Raw genomic sequence first — 24794 nt, 5'->3', positions numbered from 1 at the left:
CCCATTAAGACCGGCCGATTCTACAAATGTCTTCTAAATCAGTCAACAGTTTTCTGAAAAACGTATGTTGCTATATCAGTGGTTCTCAATTATTTTCATGTCTCAAAATCTCAAAATATTCTGCTCCAGGGACCCACAGGAGCAAAGATTTGAGTTTAAAAAAAATAGCAGATCTACAAGCTTCTAGCGTGGCACAAAGTGACACGCTATGAACTTGTCTGCTATTTTTGAATAGCTGAAGTATAAAATTATGGATAAAGTGGTTAAAATCTAAAATGACAGATGCTTTCCCGGTTTTAATGGGTTAAAGAATAGATTATGCCTCTCCTATCAAGTCTGCAGCCACCCTATCTATTAGCTTTCCAACAAATTTGATTTTGCATTTCATATCTGTGAGCATTTTCTTTATTTAATTTTGGTTTTATTTATAAATGTTTCAGCTTTGACTCAGACCAGACCAGAGTGTAGAGAGACAGGAAATTGAGTGAGGGATGCAAGAATCTTGGTTTATGAGATGGGTTGCAGGACCATTGGCCATGCGGGTGACAGTGCAGATGAAGATGCAAAATATATACATATTAACTTATGACTCATGACCTTTTTTTAATCAAATGCCACTTCCTCCATTGTCTTCCTCTGAAAGGTTACGAGCCAGCCAGTGCTGACAAGAATTCAGGTCAATCTTTTTTGTTAAGTCCCTGACACACTGCAAGCGTCTGACACATCAAAACGTTTTTTTTACATCAGCTAGGGGTGTCAATTGTACGTGTCAAAACCTGTTCTATTTTGATTCTATTTTGGAGCGGTGGCGTGTGGCACCGACCATCTGAAATGAGCTAGAGAAATGCTGAAAGATTACCTCTTATTTTTGTCAGTGACACGTGCATCACTGACGCTTTCAGTGTGTCATGGTCGGTGGTGCTCAAATGTTTACTTAAAAGGAGCCCTGGCTAATAAGCCAAATAGGCCTTAATACATTATAATTGCCCTCTATAACTAAAATAAAAAAATACTTAAATATTGTATTTATTTTATTAACGGTTACCGGTAATCTTTTACTCAAGATTGGCAATGCCCATCGCAAGTTGATGATGTCATTTGCCCATGTGTGGTCTAGCCCCATGGAATTTATGGAATGCATGTGCAGAAAAACATATTCAAAATATTTATTTGATGCTCATATTAAGCCTAGGAAGTATTACGTGTTTTTTTATTTAGTAGGGTGATAGGATAGGACAAACCAGATACGTTGTCACCCATAACTTTCAGATGATCCCAAGATATGACGAGAGCCGAATATTAGGATTATAACTGTGTTATGGATCAGCGTGCGACAATGTTAATGTGAATGAGTGGAAACAATGAAAGTATACCAAGACTTGAATTCTGTGATACTTTCTCTTTCTCTGCCGGGGTTCCTCAATATACACTACTGTACCACATGAAGAATAAAGGTCAAATACTGCACCTGTTGATAACGTGATTTTACAGAAAAGTAACAAGTAGACTTCTCCATAGCCTCACCTGTAGCTGGGAGATGATTGGTCGCACTTCCTCAGGGAAATGACACGCCACCAGGTCAGCCGACTTGCTTGGGTCAAGGGTCACCAACTCCTGAAATGGTTGCAATAATAAAGTGTGTGTGTGTGTGTTTGTGTGTCTTTGTACATGTAACATACAAACACACTCATCCTGTTTGACAGTTTCCCAGTAAATCTTTTCTAGTTCACTTACCCATTACTAAAGAAAACATTTTCAGCTAGGCTGTGTGATTGAGCAAGCACCTTAAAAGCACTTTGAATTTGCACAGTTTTCTTATTATGATACACGTATTGTTTTTAAATTAACCTCCTCTCCTCTTCCATTGGCTGTGACACTTGCTGTGGGCAATGATCAACTCTTTGACCTTCCTTTGAAGTCGGAGCGCTTTTTTATTTCTTCTTCAAAGCATGGATCTGAACCAAAGCGCTTCAGATCAACATAATGTTCATGCAGTAAATATATTTATATTGCACAAAACCCGCAGTTACATGCAGTATGTATAATGTCCCATTTTAAATTAGTTCACGAGTTATAAGCCTTTTATGAAGGAATTGTATTTCTCCAGGATTTTGTATTAGTTGGTTTTGTTTATTTATCTATCTTCTAACACCTGTTTCTGTGTGCCTGTGTGTGTGCGTGACTGACTGCGTGCGTGAGCGTGTGTGTGTTGTGTGCACCGACCTGTATGTGTTGCAGGGTTTTATCCCAGACTGTTTTTTTCTCCTCTTCGCCGTATCCAGGCATGGACAGCAGGTTGTGAATATAGCTGAAGATCTCATCCTGATACACACACAATACATTTAAAAAAAGATTAGCATTTCTTCTGCCAGTTTAGTCATTTTGTCAATTCCCAGATCCCCAGTGTATTCTAGTCCCATGTCACTGCTACTGTATCTCCTACAGTCGGTCCCTAGGGAGAGCACAGACAACCACTTGTCTCCTCTGATAGGTGTGACATCAGGTGTTCTCCATGTTTTCCCATTGTAGCCGAATCGGGAGCAGTACTGGCACATGCCATAGGGGGTAGGGGGAGGCTGACTAAAAAAGCGATTTACAGTTTTTTCAACCCCGTCCTAAAAGGTTTACTTTCTGGAAAAGATTCAAACATCAGTAGGTGTCTGGGACTACCTTTACTTTTTGGATACGATGTGGCGAAAAAGGTGATCCACACTACGTATAGCGGAGGGAGAGGTTCCAAATGGGGCCAGAGGCAGCTGTGCATAATTGATCAAATAAGCAACACATTGAACATAAGCTCAGATGATTCCAGGAGGAGAGATGGGATAGCAGGAGATAGGGAGTGAGAGAGACAAAACAGGAGCGAGAGAAGGTACCGGAATGCTTTTTATTTATTTTTTTCCCTGTGTGTTGAGCCGCTAGGCCCGCCCCCCCACCACTAATACCCAGCCAAGCCGGAGGCACTACGGAGGATTCAAAACATTCAGCTCCACGGCGATGGGTAGGGACTTTACCCCTGCGCTACCTGAGCGCCCACACACACAACATTTTAATACTGAACAATTCATACCTTTTGCTAAGGTATTATTGTGTGTGTGTGTGTGTGTGTGTGTGTGTGTGTGTGCGTGTGCGTGTGTGTGTGTGTGGGGGCACGTGCGTGTGTCTGTGCGTGTTGGGGAGGTCACCTTTCTGAGAGGGTCTCTGAGGTAACAGTCAATGATCTTGTCAAACAGATGTTTCTTCTCATAGAGGAACTCACAGATCTGGTAGCTAGAGGGAGAGTAAAGCTCACGTTATACAGTACTCCTCTGTACGATGGTGATGCTTGACCAAAAGAACTGATCCACAAGTTAACGCGTCACAGTCGCAGTAAAGGAGCAAGAGAGGTCTTGCCAATGGGTTGTGTACGTTACATGATCTACTCACAACTCTGCCTTCTCTGCCAGAACCAATAGCCTTCCTTCATCAAATTGGACGGCGCCCCCAACTTGAAGAAGCTCCAGCAGCACCTAGCCAATCACATCAAAGATCACATTACCTAACTTAGCCAATCATCTGGTGCAGGTGTGTGTGTGTGTGTGTGTGTGTGTGTGTGTGTGTGTGTGTGTGTGTGTGTGTGTGTGTGTGTGTGTGTGTGTGTGTGTGTGTGTGTGTGTTTTACCAACCTGCTGTCTCTCAGTGTGTCTTGAGTCATCATCAGGACTACAAAGGAACTCCAGAACCTAAACAACCAATCAGAAGGGAGGCTGAGTGGAAGTGCATGTGGGATACTGTAATGGCTTTATTCTACTTTCCGTTCCATTGCATATGCTGTCAAACGTTAAACAAAACTTGGCCAATCAGTTAAGCCGACAGGTCGGGTTTGGCCAATCAGGGACTTATACTGGCTTAGCGGGTCCTCTTCAGACAGATACAGATATTTGTGTATTTTTTCACCTAATAGCCCAGGGGTCATATGAAACACGCACGCCAAATTTGAGACCACTTTCTGATTTACGCCCGGGACAGACTGATGGACAGAGATAATAGCCCTCTGGCAAAAATGCCAATCATGGCTCTTGTGGTCAGTGACAAGAACGACCTGTTTTACAAAAGGGTTTTATACAGTACAGTTCATTTTAAGCTAATGACACTGTTACCTGGTCAAAGAGTTTCCTGTTGACAAATAGAGTGTTGTCTGGCTTAGCCAGCTGACGGGCCAGGAAGGTAAAAAGCCCGCCCACCTGGGAGGGGGTAAAGTCAGAGTTGTCCACCATCACCTGGGTAAGAATACAGGCACATATTAGTTACCCTGAACCTTGGATGGGGGGGGGGGGGGAGAGAGAGAGAGAGAGAGAGAGAGACTGTACTACAATACACACATTTTCACAAGACACAAGGACCATATAACGGATTAGATCTTCCAGCAAATATCCTTGTTCGTATTTACAAAACAAACAAGCAAAATAGTGCAATTCCATTAAGTGTATAGCAATGAAAATGAAAATATATATATCACACAGTATAGGTGAGCAACCCAAATATTGGTATCTGAAGTGGGTCTTACCTGTAGTAAGATGTCTACTATTCTCTGCTGATATTCCAGAGCCTGCTTGTCATTCTTAAAGTCTTCAAATGTCTACAGTGGATGGAGGGAGAGGCAGAGTGAATTGGAGAACAAATCAATGAAATAAAAAAATAATTGCAAGGGCGTTTGACAAATCGAATGAAATCGAAATATTACGAAAATCTTTTCTGTCCAAGTAGATTTTGAACATTTTGTCTGGAAGCAACATCTGTTAGCAAAGCTTGTGTCTGCTCATGTCAAGTTGCATTGTTTTATTGTCATTCTGCTCATTCAGAAAACATCAGGCGGTTGACAAACTGGATGAAGTCTTCTATCAAATCACAAAATTAATGCTGGCGAAGATCATTTATCAGGTTAACTTACATTGAAAGCAAATCAACTATGGTACTCTCTTTGAGGTTTGAGAAATGAAAATCCTTTGCACAAGAACAAAATTATAAAAAAATACCTGAGAATTCAATCTCATTTGAATAAATTTAATTAAAATGTACTATATTTTCAATTGAATTTGACTGAATGTAGAGTGAATTGACACTCACTAACGTTACTGTGATTTAAGCTCCACTCATCCAGTTGTCAAAGCCCTGAAAGCATTGGACAGCTCGACGATCAAAAATCAAATAAATTCTCTCCTGGGCCTATGGGTCGGACAGGCTGATTGGTTGTTTGGTTTGATTGGCGGTCCGGCAGGCCTATGGGATGCAAGGTTCTACCTGTGTGTCGTGTTGTACTTCCTGGTTGGATGCGATGTTGCTCACCAGGGCGAGAACATTGAGAAACTCCCTGGTATCAAAGTGGAGGAGTGTGCGAATAAAGGGGAAGACTTCCTCCTCGTCATCACCCGACTCTGCTGCCGAGTGGAGGCGAATCAGGAACTCAAACACCTGGTGCATGGACAAGCGTGTACACACACACACACACACGCACGCACGCACGCACACACACACACACACACACACACACACACACACACACACATATAAGTGCACAGGTATAAAAAGATTACGATTATTCTAGCGTGTAACAAAATCACACCAAAACACTGTCATGTTAACACAAAGCGCAGGCACACATCCTGAAGTGCAGCAAACACAACAGACTCTTATGTCTGATTTGCACTTGGTTGCAACTAGAGCGCACTTGTTTTCTTTCTCCAGTCGTTCCAAGTGACAAAACTCATTGACTCTCTTTAAGTGAACTGAGTCACTGACTGAATATACTGATTATTTCAGATGACCGATTTTACGTGAAGGGATGGTGGTTGAAATTAGAAGTGTGTGCATATTGTATAGTGATCTCAAGGAAAACTAGGCGATAGGGATATGAAGTAGGGGACGGGGTGTAACGGTCTGAAACCGGTCAATTTGATTTGCAGTACATGTTGCAGGTGGGATTTCATCCCAGTCTTGTTTTCTTACAATACAATGTATCTCATAAAAGAACAAATCAATCACTTCGGTCTTCTCCTGAGCTTCATCAAGCATGAAACCAGATTGATGTCTAACCACGTGATATATGGGAAGGCTTTCCCTTCCTGTTTCAACATGCTATCCCCAGAGGCTCCTGTCACTAATGCTTAACATGAGTCAGCAAAGCTTTACATCTCAGTTGTGCTGGATAGGTTAAGTATTAATAGCATGTTCCTGCTACAATAGTCTGAACAAATCTCAAAATTCCTTTTCAGCCCTACTACTTAAACAGGCAGTCCACTATCCCCTGTGGCCCGCTTGTTGCCATGGTGACCACATACATTGCCGACCTCTGACACTCGAGAGTCGTTGCCATGGTATTGCAGTTTCATGGATGAGATGAGTGACAATAGAGGGACATTATGTTCCATTCTCTGTCATCTCAACATCACCTCGTCTATAACTGTGAATGTACTGTATCTAGAGAACTGTTTCCCAAACACTGGGTCGGGACCCACTTGTGGGTCGCGGACACATTTTTAGGGGTCACGAATAAATATCCCTTCATTTTTTGTTTCCTACATTTTGTTTTCAATTATTATTTCAAAACATTTCCACAACAGCGATGAAATATTTGATATTTAAAGTTTATGGTTATCTTCAAACAGACAAAAGTGCCATGTGGAGCTGATGCTGCAAAAATGTTCCACATAAAAAGCTCAAGTGGTGCAGCTTCTCACGCACAGAACTGGACCGTATCAGATATATGTTTCGTTCAAATGCCAGCCTCTTATTCATGGCAATGGAAAAGCGATCAACTGAACCCCCCCATCCATCTGTCTCTCTCCTTGCTTTCTCTTTCACAAACACACAAATCCAACCTCCTGTTCAAATTCACAGAAATCCATGTCACGTTGACATTTTGGTAAACAGATGCACATAAACATTCTCTCGCAGTGAGGTCACAGCCAGTGGGCTCGGTAGCTGTTCGGGGCGGTGGAGTTCACTCCGTTCCGCTTTCCCTTTGTCAGTGGAGATCGGCATGACCAGCCCACTCTGTGTGACTGTGTTCGTGAGGAAAAACAACATATTATTCTTCTCACTCTCCTCTCTGTAGGGCATTGGTTCTCAAAGTGAGGTCCGGGGACCCCCAGGGTCCCCAGCTAAATGTGTTAATAAAGCGGTAAGCGGCACAATCGTTTTAACCCCTTTATCCATGAAAAAACGTCAATATTTGTGCAAATCTTTGAATATATATTTTTAAGCAAACATTTGTAACTCAAATCTTTGCTTCTGGGTGTCCCTGGAACTATTTTGAGATGGGGGGTCCGCGGCCAAATACATATCATTTTGGGGGTCCTTGACATGAAAAACTTTGAGAACCACTGCTGTATGGGAAAGGTGGATCTGTGCATGTGCGCGTGTGCTGCTGCATAGGATACTCTTAACTCAACATGGGGTATAGAGTTGTCTGTGCTCAATCGCTTACTTAAAAATATAGGTTTGTCGCTTTCCAACCCAGAGCGTATTACATGATGAGTCATCATGTAGTCGTGCGCAGCACTGAGAAATTGACAATGCCGCCGCAGCTTCTCACTGCACTCACAAGGCAATTGTTTAGACCTTCAAAAATTATGATAAGGGTGCTTTTAGAAAACTTTGAAAAGTCTTTGTTTATTCATTAAAGGGACATAATAAGGGACAAAAAAAGAAAATAAAACATATTGTTTTACCCCTTTCAACCTGGCGTCCCTATTTTGGGCATTATAGGCAAACAATAACATTTTAGCATGGTTTGTGACCATAATAATTCACACATATTGTGGGTTTCCCATTTTCAAAAAAGACATGTACAATATCATGGTTTGTAGTCTCTCATAGCCAGACTTGGAGTAGGTGGAGCTCTCTGAAGGTCTGGCTATGAGCACAAACTATTGCACTAAAGGACAGTATTGGAGGCTGATATTGAGATACACTATACTGTGCTAGTTTCTCAACACTAACACTAACACTAACTAAATCAATCATTCAAATCATGCCTTATATTTGTCACAATTATGCCAAACACTGGAAAAATAGGGCCTAACTTAAAAATACACAAACCTACTGCATGATTTTATCATTTCACCCAAAGCAGCGCTCTCTCTCTCTCTCTCTCTCTCCCTCGCATGCACACACACACACACACACACACACACACCTGGTTCTTGACTTGAGGTACCAGGTCTTCAGGGATGTCCCCTAATGGATAGGCTCTGCCAGCCAAACAGCAACTGGAGAGAGACGATTACAAGACTTTCTTATCCAGAGCGACTTGCAGGTGCAGAATTAGAGTAAGCAGAGTAAGCACGAAGCCTAAGCAACAAACTGGGTAAATAGTTAAATGTTTGTTTTTGTTTTCTGAATATTAAATATGTGAAAAATGCTGTATAAACATGGCCTTTATATGAATTCTACAGTACAGCAAGATAACTTTAATGACCTCTTAACGGCCGAAGGTGCGTGTGTGTGTGTGTGTGTGTGTGTGTGTGTTCGTATGTGTGTGTGGTTACCTTATATACACCAACAGCTTGTTCCCCATTGTCACCTGCTCATCTGTCCAAAGATAGTTAAAGCAAAATTACAACTCCTCTTAATCATACTTTTATTGATAAAGTGTCTCTTATGGACACTATGAACCTTGGGGAATGTAGTGTCTGGGCATACCTGTCAGGGCCCTCCCCTCTCTAAGTGGTGGACCAATGACTGCAAAGAGTTTCTGAAAAAGTTGATGAAATGGGGTTGGTTATTACAGTATGTTAATACTGTTATTGTACAGTAAGACTTGTCTTTATGCTATGCTTTCCTACTCCATGTGTTCCTACAGTATGTCCAATTCATTAAATTGAATTACCCCTGCTGCAGCAATGAGTGGCAGGGTATACCAATTGCTCCTGTCTGTTTTGTGTCTGTATAACTGAACCAAATAGCTTGAGAATGAATGTGCGGATGTTCATGAGAACTGGTGGGGATTATTATATTTTAAGAGATCATGGTCAAGGTCACAATCTAACCCAAGGTCAAAAAGACATAATAGGTCATTATCTCAGGAATGGAGATAAGTAGAACAAGAGATGTTAATGCGGGCGGGCAGGGTTTGCACCCCAACGTGGGTTATTTACTAAATTCATGTTTTTGATTACTTTGCCATAGTTTTGTGGCAAATGTAAATCTTCTTTAGTATGACAAATATTTGTTATATAATAAATGTATTATGTAATAAATAAATAAAATCATTAACATACTGTATAAATGTTTGACTTTGACCAGCCTTTAACCTTGGTTTCTGCCACTGCACTTTACGAGGTAGGTAGGTTGGCTTTTTATGGCTCGTAGGTTGGCTTCTTATGGCTTGTCAAATGATTTCACAGTTAACAACACTGGATGTATAGCAGCGTCTGTACCCAGGCTGGATGTGTGACTCTCAGTCTCAACCCTTGCGGTGTGTGTTGACAACCTGGGTGCTTCCAGTGAAATACAAAAGTGCTTCCCAGTTTCCTGACATTGCTAACGGGCAGAAAGCCATCAAGTGGACATGCGGTAGGAGTGCTCTTGTTTCAGCACATCCTCCATGCATCCAGTGTGTCAACGCTCTACTCCTCTGGTCTCACTGCCTTCTTTTTCTCTATGTTAACACATGGGGTGCCAAAAACGTTTATAAACGTTTTGCAAAAGGTGCAAAAAGTTACGCGGAGTGCCAAAACCGTATTAAAACGGTTTTGCTGTCTTTTTGTTTTTTTCCACACGGGAGGGGCTGGAGCAGCTCTGGGCGTACCCATTGTGATCCTGAGAAGGATAGGCCAAATGGATCACCGGAAACAAAAACATGGCTCCCCATCCGCTTCCTGTCTATTTCCTTCTTTAAAACGCCTGTATCTCCGAATATGTTTCCGGTGGAGAAAACCGGTCATGCTCGACGCGCGATCCCCCCCCGTTGTAACTCGCGAGTGAAATGTTATTCCAGGATGTAGACAGGGTCATCGCGCTACATGAATGGATGCTTTTTTTTACGTGGATGTGCTCGTCGTGGAGTCTAGAGCTTTAAACAGCTAAGCGCAGTCAATGGGGAGAATGCTGGCACCCACGGTAAGTTGTTATTAACTCATATGCCGCCAATCGCGCATTAATGCGATCTAATAAATAGCGCGCTTGTCCGCCAAGATCGCATTAATGCGATCTAGTGATTAATTGGGGTTTAATCTGTGATCGCGCTATTCTGCTTATTTTTCATTCTAGGTTTCGAGTTCCACTTACTTCACCCACACCGGGATCCGGTTTCATGACGCAGATTCCGTTTCCGGTTTTCATTTTTTTCGGACAGAATAGGGAAAAACACGGTTTTTCATACGGTATAAAAAACTAACGGAGAGGCCCACTTCTATAATCTATAGTCTGGGTGACGAACAGTCATCGCCGTCGTGTATCACATCGTATTTTTGGCCGATCGGAGAATCTGAGAACACGTCACATCCGGTTTGACGTATTTGACTGTTTGACTCTGTTTGGGGGGGGGGGGGGGGGGGGGAGCGAGTCAGCGAGCTGATCAAGGTGTCTATCTGCTGCTCTCTAGTGGCAGATTTGTCGTATGTGTTTAAAACCGCACTCAGACAATTTATTTGAATGAAAAATTTAAAAATTTAAAAACACGCAAATCGCTGGCGCAGGGGTGAGTACATTAGGAATAAACTCTGGCAGTTAATGAGTTAAAAAATCCCGGCACCCAATATGTTAAAAAAGAAAAAAAAATGGACTTTTTTCACAGTCCCCTAAATGCATACGCGAGTGTGTGCTTGTGTATCAAATGTTTCACAGCCGCCTGTCAAACTCAGGACTTCCAAACTAGCCCCCTCTACACACACCCCCCCCCCCCTCTTCGATCCCTTCCTTTTCATCTCTATTGAACAGTCTGCTTAAAGCGAGACCAAACCAAATAAGAGAAAAAAGACAGAGGCAGCCCTTTAATCTTTCCTTCGGCGTGCATAATTGAAGGTCACATCAAGAGAAACAGACAGAGAACAAAGTTGTTATGTTGTCAATTTTGACCGCCCTTTCAGTTCAATTTCAATTAGTTTTCAGTAGGGCATGTTCTTATGGGGTGTTTTTCAACTTCGCTTAAGTTCTCCCAAAAGGCAGCAAATGAAAAAGAGAGAGTCAAAGACAAAGTCTGACTGAATGTGAGGACAAGGAGAAAGACGGATGCAGCGTGACTCATAATATGCAGAGAGACAGCGGGGTTGTGTCTGTGTACAATATGTGTGTTGAAGGACCATAATGCCGTCAATATATTTCATTGTCTGTTCACACCTTCAGCCACATTTCATACATAAACATAATATTTTTCCATTAATGCCTTTATTTTTACATCTAGTTCATATTGTATCCATAGTGATTAACTATGAACTAAAATAAACATCATTGCACGGTTATTAAGTCATGGATAATAGAGCGTCCGGTTTTGATTTCAGTGTACTGTACATGTTGATGGCAGGGTGTGGTCTTACCTCCATAGGTGTAATATACTCATTCATGCCACTGTTGAAAACATATATCACAGCATCATAGAGCTGGTTCTCCCAACACATCTGGACCACCTAGTCACAGGGTATTACACACACACACACACACGCACACACACAAACACACACACAAAATGGTGCTAATTAGAACAAGTGACAACACCTCAGTGTTGTGTATTTTTACTGCAGTTGAGTTAATTGGTTTGACTTCTGTCAATTGTAGCGTGAAAGACACACACAGGCACAACACCAGAACACCCAAAAAAAGCATGGGTTCCCGAGGCTACAACACCAGAGGGAGCTCCACTGATCTCGTTCAACCCAGATTCTGCACAACACCAGTACCAAAAAAAAAGCATGGGTTCCCGAGGCTACAACACCAGAGGGAGCTCCACTGATCTCGTTCAACCCAGATTCGGCACAAACATGGGGTTAAATTCGTTCCACAGCTATGCCACCAAAATGTGGAATTCCCTACTGTTAACTCATTCACTGCCTGAATTATTTCTGGCCGCGTTTGCCCACTGCCAGAGATTTTTCATTGAAAAAAATAAAAGTACTCAGGAGCCGAGATACAGAATTTTAAAGTTTTAAGTTAACAAGGAAGTGGATAGGAGTCTAGATCTTCGAAAAATCATATCTCCTTGGTCTTTGGGTCAAAAAAAAAAAGATATTTATATAGAACTCAGTGTTGTAGCTGTTAATAGCATCAGCCAGTAGTAGAAGAATCGTTTAGAGAAGCTGAATATAAAATAAACCAAATAGACTGTCAGTAATTTCACCAGTGTAAGACTAATTCATTGTTGGGTGGGTGTGAGACTTTGTTGTGCATTAGGATGGTGGCTCATTGTCATTAAAGGTCAGTCATTGTTTTGTCTGTAAAGAACAGTAGTGTGTAATGATGATGGTTCACTGGTCAGTGATTGATCTATAGCTTTTTCATTCACATGTATTGCAGTCAGTGAACATAACAAAGGGACATTAAGTAGACTAATTAGGTCCTAATAAATAACAACGTCCAGGATTGTATCTTAATTGAACAATGTTTATTAAGTTGAAGCAGAAAATTTCAACTCATTCAGCTACTTTATTTTGGACACAAATCCAGTCCAGTCAATAGAACATCAGGACCACTATGTGTCTCTTTGCTCCATTGTTCCAAACGTCAGCGGTCAACAACAGTCGTAGCAAACACATTAAGAGTATAGAGGAACAGAACGTTTAGGTCAACTTACTACAAAGTATGTTAAAAGACTATTGTTTGTTTCATTGTGAAAATGATCTGTTGTATTTGCGTATGGATTTTTACAACAACCAACAAATTATATCCTGAGTTTATTAGTCTTAAAGGTTCTATGACATTCATTTTCACTTTTTTTTATTTGTTATGTTTTTTGGGGGGTTTTATGACCTCAATTACACCCAAAAAATCTGAACTTTGAACATTCAGTGGATTTTCTGTGGTCTGGGGTTTTCTGAATAATTAGGCTGAAAAGTAATCTGAGCTTGGCCCTTCGGCAGTGAGGTCACAGCCGATTAATCCCGCCCACTTTCCTCCTCGCCCCTCCCCTCCCCTATCCTTTCCTTTGGGGGGGGCAGAGCAGAGGCGATGATTGACAGGCAAAATCCCTCACTAGCGACACCCGCAGGCAAAGATTTCTTTTTTCATTGCAGTTGAAAAGGCTTTAGAAATGTGAGAGAAAAACACCTGCCATGGATCAATGGAGTGGAATTTTTTGTTAAAACTTTCTATACACGTTTGAAGGACTATGACAAAGACTTTTAATGTGTGGTAAAACTGAACGTCATGAAACCTTTAATAAATAACTAGAAATGGTTGCTCAGTAAAGCAAATATCTCCACCAGGCCGGGTGGTCGGTCTATGGTGGCTGAGGACCTGAGCACTAGCAGTCAATGGTAAACCTTGAGCCACCATTATGTTCTTTACAAGATAAACCAATGCAAATACATATACAATACATGAAGCTATAGACCAATCAATGACAAAGTCTGCTGCAGCAGTCTGGATAACTTGACCTTCAACACATACTTTATACTCTTTGTATGTTGTGAACATTAATTACATAAGTAAACCTTAATTAATAACAACAAATGATGTGTCTCAATAGAGCGTTTATTAAATTCAAGCAAACAAAAGTAACCTATTTTTGAAAAAAGAAATGTAGCCTAAAAAAAGTATAGAAATACATCAAAAAGGGTAAAAGTGAAGCAGTGAAATGAGAAGAAAAAAACATGCCAACTGAAAATAGTCCAGTCAATGAAACAAAAAGGCCAAACTCTCCCTCTTCTCTCAGCCGTTCCTAACTCCAGCAGTTAACAACAGTCATCACAAACACATTAAGAGTATAGAGGAACAAGGCATTCAGGGACATTCACTACAACATAAGCTAAACTGGATCTTATAACAACCAACAAATCTATTCCTGTAATGAGTGTAAACAGTTTAACAGACCTAATAACCAACTAGAAATGGTCTCTAATTTACAGCACATCTCTACACCAGGCCGAGAGGCCAGTCTATGATAATTTGACAATATTTTAAACATTGTTCTGATGTATTTTTTCTTTCTTTCCACTGACGTCTTGTCACACTGTTCACGTTGATAGGGGTTTCCTTACATATGTGTGCGCTCATGACGTTTTAGACTTCCTGATTGAGTAAACCCCTTTCCACATTGACTACAAGGAAAGGGTTTAAATCCTGTGTGCACAAGCTTGTGACTTTGTAAGTGATGGGACCGACTGAATGCCTTTCCACACTGGTCACAGTGGTATGGCTTTTCTCCTGTGTGAATCCTCTGGTGTGATTTAAGGGCGGCCAATTGAGTAAAACCCTTTCCACATTGACTACAAGGAAAGGGTTTAAATCCTGTGTGCACAAGCTTGTGACTTTGTAAGTTATTGGACTGGCTGAAAGCCTTTCCACACTTGTCACATTGATATGTTTTTTCTCCTGTGTGAATTTTCTGGTGTGATTTAAGGTGTGCCATTTGAGTAAAAACCTTTCCACATTGACTGCAAGGAAAGGGTTTAAATCCTGTGTGCACAAGCTTGTGACTTTGTAAGTGATGAGACAGACGGAAAGCCTTTCCACACTGGTCACAGTGGTATGGCTTTTCTCCTGTGTGAATCCTCTGGTGTGATTTAAGGGCGGCCAATTGAGTGAAGTGTTTCCCACACTGGTCACAACCATAGGGTTTCTCACCAGTGTGAATTCTCTGGTGTTGTATTAACTCAGCGTTGGTCTTAAACTTGCTCCAACATTGGTCACAATGGTGTGGTGTTTCTCCAGTGTGAATTCTCTGGTGTTTTTTAAGGTTGGACAAATCGGCGAAGTTGGTCCCACACTGGTCACAGTGGTATGGCTTTTCTCCAGTATGAATCCTCTGGTGTATTTTAAGGCTGCCCATTTGAGTGAAGTGTTTCCCACACTGGTCACAACCATAGGGTTTCTCCCCAGTGTGAATTCTCTGGTGTCGTATTAACTCAACGTTGGTCTTAAACTTGCTCCCACATTGGTCACAGTGGTGTGGTGTTTCTCCAGTGTGAATTCTCTGGTGTGATTTTAAGTTGGCTGATGTAGTGAATCTGCTCCCACACTGGTCACAGTGGTATGGCTTTTCTCCAGTATGAATCCTCTGGTGTATTTTAAGGCTGCCCATTTTAGTGAAGTGTTTTCCACACTGGTCACAGCTGTGGTGTTCTGGTTTAGCCAAGCTTCTTTTCTGTTTATTTACAGCTGGTAAGGCAGGGAAGCCAGACTGAAGATGCAACACTGAAAACAAAGACAAAGGGACGATAGTTGAGAGGCAGAACGGTACAGTTATTTAGGTATTTGAAGTTAGTTGTGCATCCCCAATTGATAACTTAGTAACCTTGGTTGCATTTGACATATGTATACATATTTTTATTTCCAACACAAATCTTTGTACATTTTTAGTCCAATGGCAATGTCATTTATTTGGCTTTTTTTATTCTGGACATGACAACAATGATAGATGTATAGCCGTACATCTATCATAATATAATTAGTAAAAGGTGACTTAGTAACTAAGTAACTAAGAGCATTAGGGTTCTAAAGTTTAAAACCAAACACAAGGTGCAGGATTCAGAATAAAAAAGAGGATGTTCTTTGAAAATCAATTATCAAACTTGAGGGAAAAATGATAGAAAAGGAAGAGAAATAAAGTAGTGAAAACAAGTAACTTACTGAGGTCTTGATTGTCTTTGGGTTCCTCCTGTTCAGCAGAATTGTTCCTGGTGGGGTGGAGAGAGTTCATCTTCACCTGAAGTCTGGAGTCCACAGTCAGTTCTGGTTGAAATTATTGATATCCTGGAGGATTTGTGAAGACACGACAACTACACACTCTTCTTATACTAGAGAGCCTGAGGTGGAACCACCAACTGCTTGAATGAAGAAAAAAGAGGCCAAAGAGGAGAACAATAGAACCATCTCTCCACCAATCACAACCTAACATCTTATCTTACATGTCCACACATGTGCTCCACCCCTCCCTCCCCCCGATACATGTTTGACACACAATTCACACACACATACACACTATATATATATATATATATATATATATATATATATATATATATATATATATATATATATATATATATATATATATATATATATAAAATGGCATCAAGGAAAACTACCAGAGAGGACTATGTTGTACAATACAGACAGAAACAATTTGCACAAACAGCCTTCTCTGTTTGAGCCTCACATTACAGGAACAGTCTTCATATTGAATTTACCATGCAAATTAAAATTACGTTTTTTACGTCCTAGGCAGGTTTGGTAATTGGAAAAAATTAAGTTTTTTACGTCCTAGGCAGGGAATGAGTTAAGGTGAACTAATTATAGGATAGTTCGTATAGGTGGATAGCTGGTAGCAGGTTGCCCTGAGCGCCGTCGATTAGAACGGTACCTCTCGTGGGAGCTCTAGTAATTAAGCTGGTAAGTTGATCAGATGGTAGAGTGAATGGTTTGTAAGGCCCTCACTCTTTCTTAGTTAATTATACTTATTAGCTACTGAACTGAAATATCTCTGATCTGGTTTATCCTGCGTTAACTCAACCTTATATAGCCGGTAGGATACATCCTACATACATTCGCCATATAAGGACGACCCTCGAGCATAGCCGTTTCATATATTGATATTCAGGAGGTGCCCGTATAGAGGACATCTCCGTAACACCTACCAACAGACATCAAAAAGTGTGACTCCTTACCCTCCTTCAAAACCGCCATAAAAGAGCACCTGTCTGCAATTTGTAACTGGTCCTAGAAAAGTCAACTTAGCTTAACACCAGAAATGCTGTTACTAGTTACTATAATATATAATACTGTTACTAGTGTTGATGATGTCTTGTATATTATCGTACACATATACAGGACCACAATGTAAACAAACTCCTTTGTTAACTCGCTTTTTATGTTATCCTTTTAGCATCATTGTAAAATCGTACCACTGTACTATTTGCGAACTGCTAATAAAGTATTCAATCAATAAAAAAAAAGCCCCACCCCCATTCTATGTGATTTGGCGTCATGGTTCTGATTCTAGAGAACTGTAGACTATTCTGTTAACTCCAGGTGTAGTACGTTTAATTTTCGTTTCCAAACAAAAGGCTTTGATCTGAAACCGTTGTTGATACGGAGACATCGGGGAAATCAAACAGCAGTGTAAAAACTGTTGACAATGATTGTTTAACATTATCTAGCTACCTTGTAGGCTGCCTCTCTATAATGAGACAGCTGCTGGCTTCGCTGCACACAGTCTAGTGACACCAGCTGCACCACAGTTGCCGTGTCCTAGGCTTGTATTTTAAATGTATAAATATAAAGCCCGATCCCGACATGAGCCTGAGAAATGTGTGAGAAATGAAGGGCTCGGGCAGAGATCTTAAGCTCTGATGTCTACGTGTCGAAGACGTGTCTCTGAGCAAGACACTTAACCCCTAAAAGCTCCCCCTGTCGTCAGCTGGGTGAAACTGAAACTGAATTTCCACTTGTGGGATTAATAAAGATCTACAAATGAAAAGTTTACAAATTAGGATCTGTGCTAGCGTGGCTTATGCTAAAAATGCTATATTAACACAAGAGAATATACGCATGCGTACACTATGTCATGACAGGTACACACATGAAGCCCCCAATGGTCACTCTTAGACATGCACCTCACATGTGCACGCATGCACGCACAAACCTGTTGTATGTCTAGACTTGTCACGTCCAGGTGCACTATGCAGCTCTCCAGGCTGTCCATCATGTTGTTGCCATGGTAATGAGCCAGCAGGTCCTTCATGACAGGCGTGGTCAGGTGACCCAGGCGCTCGCTGATGATGTAAGACTCCAGGGACTCTAAGAACACGCCCCTCGCAACTACGTTCTCTGCCAGCCGACCATAGATCTGGTTGAAGAGCAGGTCGCTGGATGGAGGGTCACACATCAAACCAATCAATTTAATTGATTATAACAAAGTATTGATCATCTTAATTGATCCCTCTTTTGGGTCATTATACCCCTCTCCCCCCCTCTAGACTACCTTGCACAGCACACAGCGGACTATAGTATTGCTCAGGAAAACATGACTCATAATACAGTACATCTGGTTACAAGTCTTCTTCATGTAGGCAAGTTGACCAAGATCGCTTATTTATAGCGAGAGCAGAGTAGCTACAGGGGCCCGGAGGCGTGCATCTGTACATCTGAAGGTTGCACTGTAGTGTAGTACTGTAGTGTTTTGTGTGTTAGCAGGATGGAAAAATTACAAGATATGTTGTGATCGGCCTCTCTGATTCTGTTTTTGTGCATAGTACCATCACAAATCTTTTAGAAAAGAGAACAAATACTGATTTCTTTGTGTCAGTCTCGCTCTTTACAACTAGCCTATATAATCAACAGGGAAATCTGACCTGAATCAAAGTGAAAAATGTAAAAGAAAATACAGAGAATCTACTGGGATTGATATGAAAATAGCAGTCCGACATGAATACAGCAGGCTAGTAGAAAAAACTCCCCATTGCATTTAGAACTGTAGACTCACTCCGAAATTTCCGCCGTAATCTGAAGACTCTTCAGACTCCACCTTAGCCCTTAGCACTTGATCTAGCCTTGACGACCTTGCAGTCTTATGCAAAGGCTAAAATGTAACTTAAATAGCATGTTATTTAGACAGTTGCCAGGTTCATTTGTTGACCCGGAATCCTATAGTTTGTATAGTTTCAAGGTACAGATTATAATTTTTTGATATTATACTGTTTAGACTGATGCTACTGTAGGTTCTTGGCTTACCTATGATCCTAGATTACTGAGGCACTATAATGTCTCTATGCATTTAATGTTTGTTGCTTACTGTAAGTGGTTCTGTATAAAGAGCGTCTGCTAAATGCCTAAATTGTAAATTGCTAAGTGCTCACAGATTGTGCATGCATTAAGGCATGGCTAGGGAAGAAAATTATGCCAAATTCATTCCCCACTCATGTAAGCCACTTATATTTTCTGGAAAACAACAGTTTTTAGTTTTTTTGGCCCGTAATGATGTTGAACCATATAATTATGTGTTTGTCTGTTTGATGTCACAAACCTCTAAAATGGTATGAGTTGTCACTTTGTGTGTGTGTGTGTGTGTGTGTGTGTGTGTGTGTGTGTGAGAGAGACACACACACACAGTGTTTTGTACATGTACACTTACGTCCTCTGCAGTAGCAGACAGTAATCGACCATGACAGGGACTACTTCCTAGAGAGAGAGGGAGGGAGAGAGAGAGAGAGAGATTAACTCATTATGGTTTTGAACCTCTCTGCTATAAAATAAGATGGGAGTTGTCTTATTATCAACGGCTTGAAAACCTTGAAAGATGTTTCCAAAATATCAGATATAGAAAATAACAACATCTAATGTCTTACAGATGTAGAAATGTGAAAATAATAAGTAAGAAAGCAAAAGCCTTCAAAGAGCTTTAACAACAACAATCGTTCTGGCACCTGGAAGTGTTGCTCCATTACTTGAATCTTGCCGTGTTCTGGACACTTCTTCAGTGAGCGCTCTGCAAACTGGAACAGAATCTCTACCATCTGGAAGCACGCGTGTGCGTGCACAAACAGCACAAAGACAGAAACATTTGTACAACGACAAGTAGAGTAAATCTTTACGGCACATTTTGATGTTTTAGTCGTAGTCTTTTGAATAGAATTCAATTTAGTTTTAGTCACATTTAAGTCTAGTTTTAGTTGACTAAATATACAGTTGATTTAGTCGACTAAAATGTCTCTTGGCGGGCCGCGAAGGCGTTGTGATGCCTGATTTATACGTGGCTAAGCGCTGAAAATAGCTGATCTAGAAACTCACAACGGAGAACGACACCAGTGCACAGCCAAGCATAAATTGCACAGGCAAACATTTTTGTCTATTTTTTTTTCTTTCTAGTTGACGAAATTGTCAATATATTAAGTCATAGTTTTAGTTATCATAGCTTAGTTTTTATTTGGTCTTTATTTAGTTTTTGTCAGTAAATAAAAGGTAGTCGACGAAAATTTTTCGTCATGGTTTTAGTTGACAAGATTAACACAGACAACAAGCATAACAAAGTCGCACAACATTTTGGTTTGAGGGGCGTGGAAAAGTATGATCAGAGGCTCTTTTCCTACCTTGTCAGCGACCACTCCTTTCCTCTTTGCTGGGTCTCCAAACAGACCTAGCAGAAACACACAGTCTATTATTGTATTTTTGAACAGGAGGCTACCATATACTATATTCATAACGGGACCTGGGCTCATATTTATCAACATTAATAATTTTGTTATACACACACTATATGCAATTTGCTGTATTGCATTGTATAGGCCGATGTGAAAAAATGTGGGCAGAGGTTCTGCTCTGGCATTCAGGTCGACCGGTGCCAGAGCTTAGCTGACCACGGACTGACGGTCCTTCGGCCTGGTGGAGACAAAGATTTGTCCAGTACCCATTATCAGAGTAAGCCACCAACCTGGGAGTTCAGGGATGTCCATATATGGCCAAAAAGTGGACAAAGACAGACAGAGATTCCTGGATTTATAGATAGAATTTACAGATTCCGAAAGAAAAATCAGAAAAATATCCAGACCTACTTCCTTGGCCAACTGGTGTGCACAAGAAATTTGTCACTGATTGTTGTGTATAGTCTCGTGACAGCAATATGACAGACTCAAGGATACAAAGAATTAGGTGGCGCACATATACGGACCAGCGCTCCTCTGGACAACCATGTCAAGTTCCACGCCGTCAAAACTACAAGACACCATGATATTATGATATTGATTTAGCGGCTGAAGAGCGTCGTAAAACCGTGACGTCATTCATTCTCAAAAGAGAACTGGCTGGCTGAAAGAGGTCTACATGAATACCTCTCTCTATTTAGTCCTGTTAAAACTTTCAAGCATCGGGTGGCGCAGGAGTATAAATTCACCGCAGTGCATCTTATTTGGTCGAGTGCCGATATGAACACATTTGGCCGTGTTAGGGGGAGGGAAGCCGGGCAGGGAGGGTGATCTCTGTCTCTGCACGTAATCCTACGGGCTGGGGCAGCGCCCGTCATTGCAGGGTGTTGAATGGGAGGCGTAGAATAGAGGCGCTAGGTCCTCCCGGTGGTGGCTCCTCACTGGCAGGTGAGCCAATAGGGTAAAAACAGGGGGGAGGAATTAATTGCCATAATATTGGGGGGAAAGGGGGGGGGGGGAATATAAAAGAAACATAAAAGAAACTAAAAGAAACTCCAGCATGATTCATAGTAGGGCTGATTCTGTATTGCTTGACGAAGAGTCCGTATTAATCGGCTACAATATGATTGATTCATTAATTTATTGATTGACTGAGTGCCTACCCAGCACAGCCTTGGCAGTGCCCTCGTGGAAAGACCAGGCAAGCGACAGAGCCTCCACGAAACGCTCCTGCTTCAACAAGCAGTCTACACGCTGTGGAGAGAAACAGAGGACAGAGAGAGAGACAGAGAGAAAGGTGAGAGCGATGCAGAGGGAGAAGTGGGGATTTGAAGGGGGTCAAGGAGCAGAACATTTTGAGTAATAGATGATTGAGAGAGAGATAGAGATAGAGATAGAGATAGAGATAGAGAGAGAGAGAGAGAGAGAGAGTGTCATGATCATGCCATTTTACGTGACGATGAATTGTCACACAAATAATTGCGATTAACGATTTAATTGTGTTTTTGTCGTTGAACACTGGAGCATATGAATACAAAATTACATTTCTGATTGGCTTTTAGGCTTTGAAGTTACACAGGGCAGATATGACAAATAACCTAAATACACAAAGGAATGACTGGCATATTTAATAACATTATACCTGGAAATAGACGATCTACGAGCTCACAACGCATTGCATCACGAATCACGATGCGTTGTGAGCTTGTAGATCTGCTATTTCTACTTTTTGATCATGTTTGAAACCATATGAATATTCTTCAACATGGAAACGATTATGCAAAAATAATCGCGATTATCTCAAATAATTGCGATTAGACGATTATGTAATAATTGTGACAGGCCTATGCCGTATTTGGCTGGGCGTGCTGGCGCAAATGGTAGCTGGTTTACTCATGTAAATCATTGGTTCTCAAAGTGGGGTTCCTTGGGGGAGGTACCAGGGGGTCCCCAGCAAAATTAGTTAATAAAGTGTCACAATCATTTTAACCCCTTTATCCATATTTTATACTTTGGCCATTCAAAAATAGCAGATATACAACCTCATAGCACGGCACCATGAGCTTGTAGAACTGCTATTTTGTTTTTATCTTGAAAATGTGTGCAAATCTTTATATGTTTTTTTTTTAACACAAATGTTTGCTTCTGGGGTACAACATATTTTCATGTGGTGGTCCGCGGCCACATAGATATCAATTTGGGGGTCTTTAGCACGAAAAAGTTGGAGAACCACTCATGTAAATGAGACAATCCTCCATTCATCATACACCTCACACACATCTGTGTCTCCTACTCTATTTAGCATGCATAGACACCGTTTGGCTCCGGGGCTAACTGCCTCTCATTAGAACTAGAGGGAGAGCAGTCATCACAGAAACATCCACAACTAGATATGTGTGCTCAGTATAGCGCTAATAATAATATACTTGTACAAAGCACAGGATGGAGGCATTCTGTATGGCAGCATAAATGTTAAGATCTTAGAAATAAAACATGGCCATTTGGACTTTTCTCACAATCAATGCCAATTCAAAGCTTTTAAAGGAAAGGTTCACTCAAAACATTACTTATTTTCTATCAATTACACACCCCATGAGGCCTTGAATTCATGGAGATTTTTTTGTTTTTGTCGCATTCCTAAGGCAATAATTCGATGACCAGTCTCCTATTGACCGATGACCTGGTCATCAAATTATTGGCTCAGGAATGCCACAATAACGAAAAAATCTCCATGAATTCAAGGCTTCATGGGGTGTGTAATAATGGAAAACAAGTCATTTTTGGGGTGAACTACTCCTTTAAGCTACATGTTAGACAATGGTGAGTGTCCATTTCATTCTCTGGGCCCCCTGATCACTGAAGGTTTTGGGTAGACAAAGTTCTACTGAGATGGTGTTTCACACTACACTTTTAACAATATATATACTGTATATGCTCCTAAAAACATAGTAAAGCTACTCTACCAAGAAAGGTGAAAAGGTAGTAGGCCTACATGTACTACAAACTGATATTAATGATCTATTATCCATACAAGTATGCAATTTTGGTTAGGTTCACATACCTCTCTCCAGTTCCTCAGAGTCATAATGTGAGCCGACTGCAAGAAAGAGAGCAACACAGCACTGGTTAGAGACAGACAAATGTGCGTGCGAGCACGCAGCGCACACTAACACACACACACACACACACACACACAAACTAAACAGGAACTGGTTCCAGCAAACACACAGCCACAGTATTTCCTACCGAGAGCACTCAACCCAATAATTAATGCATTAATTACAGATCAACGAGTGGGAAATACTTCTCATCACACTCTCAGAATCTTTGCAATTCACGCAGCAATCGCTTCCTGTCAGAACCACTGAATTTGTTTCCACCACATGAGGGGGCAGAGCCGTCCTGCATGGTTTGAGGTAAACCTGAAACAAAGCCGGTTCAAGGTTCCACTGCACATTCAAACAGGACTAGCTTCAGTAGATATTTCAAAGCCTAAACCATACTGTATATCTCTGTACAATATTCACGATTTTTTACAATAACAATAGCAAAGAATAATACAAAAAAATAGCAACAATAGCAATGTTACACATAGCGCACTTTGAGGTGCTTGAAGGTGCAGTGTGCATGGTTCCTACTGTACTGCTATTATCTATGTGTATGTTCACACTATGTGTGCATAAATATCAATTTATGTATATACAGTATGTTTGTGTGTGTGTGTGTGTGTGTGTGTGTGTGTGTGTGTGTGTGTGTGTGTGTGTGTGTGTGTGTGTGTGTGTGTGTGTGTGTGTGTGTGTGTGTGTGTGTGTGTGTGTGTATTATTGGGCTGGTTTGCACTACTGGCCTAGTTTCTACTACACATCTACACAAAGCTAGCCTGCTTTTATATCCACGACTAGAAGACAGGACTGATGTAAGCCTATGCACTATTCATGTGAGCAAATGTATTCCCTGTGACATTTATGTGATTCTGCATCCTGGTTATCTTTTATTTGAACCACACCGCATGCATACAGACATGCATGTGCACTGCTGCGCACACGCATACACACAGTGGCAAATAGACCCTTGATAACCATCATAACCATCCACCGTGTCTACAGGAAACCCAGAGTGTGTGTGTGTGTGATCTAATTTCCTGACAACACATAACTGACATTTGCACTCACACACAAGTCTGACTCCACAGTGGATGTGATACTGTATAGTCTATCATTTCAGACCTTCATTCAATCAGATTAATCTTTATGGGTCTGCCATTATGTCTCACCTGGCTACTTTGGCTATTTCAACAGCCTATCTACAAGCTTGCGATGCATCGTGAGCATCTATATCTGATATTTTGGAAAAATGGGTATGACAAATGTAAAAATATGTATTTATATACAGATTTCTTTTATTTAACACACACACACACGCACACGCACACACAAAGTACCTTAGTGCCCAGATAGACAATCTGTCCTGCGTAGCTGGAAACTGATTGGTAGCAGGCCTTTTCACCTACTAAAGCCTGGAACA

At 41.1% G+C, this 24794-nt stretch overlaps 1 protein-coding gene across 3 annotated transcripts in view; it reads right to left on the bottom strand.

Annotated features, from left to right (window-relative positions):
- vps8 (VPS8 subunit of CORVET complex) overlaps positions 1–24794 on the bottom strand; it is an 87161-nt gene that overhangs the window by 28220 nt on the left and 34147 nt on the right. For 2 of the 3 annotated variants that reach the window (XM_080450209.1, XM_080450211.1), the window contains exons 15-33: positions 24712–24786; positions 23332–23367; positions 21434–21524; positions 20220–20266; positions 19557–19646; positions 19265–19311; positions 17777–17999; positions 11517–11606; positions 8683–8734; positions 8529–8571; positions 8177–8249; positions 5281–5451; positions 4547–4618; positions 4140–4259; positions 3666–3722; positions 3427–3509; positions 3186–3270; positions 2224–2322; positions 1525–1614 (exon numbers count right to left, since the gene is read on the bottom strand). In XM_080450209.1, the coding sequence (XP_080306335.1) occupies positions 1525–1614; positions 2224–2322; positions 3186–3270; positions 3427–3509; positions 3666–3722; positions 4140–4259; positions 4547–4618; positions 5281–5451; positions 8177–8249; positions 8529–8571; positions 8683–8734; positions 11517–11606; positions 17777–17999; positions 19265–19311; positions 19557–19646; positions 20220–20266; positions 21434–21524; positions 23332–23367; positions 24712–24786 (1644 nt within the window). The remainder of the gene's footprint in view (positions 1–1524; positions 1615–2223; positions 2323–3185; positions 3271–3426; positions 3510–3665; positions 3723–4139; positions 4260–4546; positions 4619–5280; positions 5452–8176; positions 8250–8528; positions 8572–8682; positions 8735–11516; positions 11607–17776; positions 18000–19264; positions 19312–19556; positions 19647–20219; positions 20267–21433; positions 21525–23331; positions 23368–24711; positions 24787–24794) is intronic. The other variant, XM_080450210.1, reaches the window with a different exon arrangement.

The sequence above is a fragment of the Gymnoscopelus braueri genome (genome assembly GCF_963280865.1).
Source record: "Gymnoscopelus braueri genome assembly, chromosome: 14".
Taxonomy (NCBI): domain Eukaryota; kingdom Metazoa; phylum Chordata; class Actinopteri; order Myctophiformes; family Myctophidae; genus Gymnoscopelus; species Gymnoscopelus braueri.
This window is presented reverse-complemented; position numbering and strand designations above follow the sequence as displayed.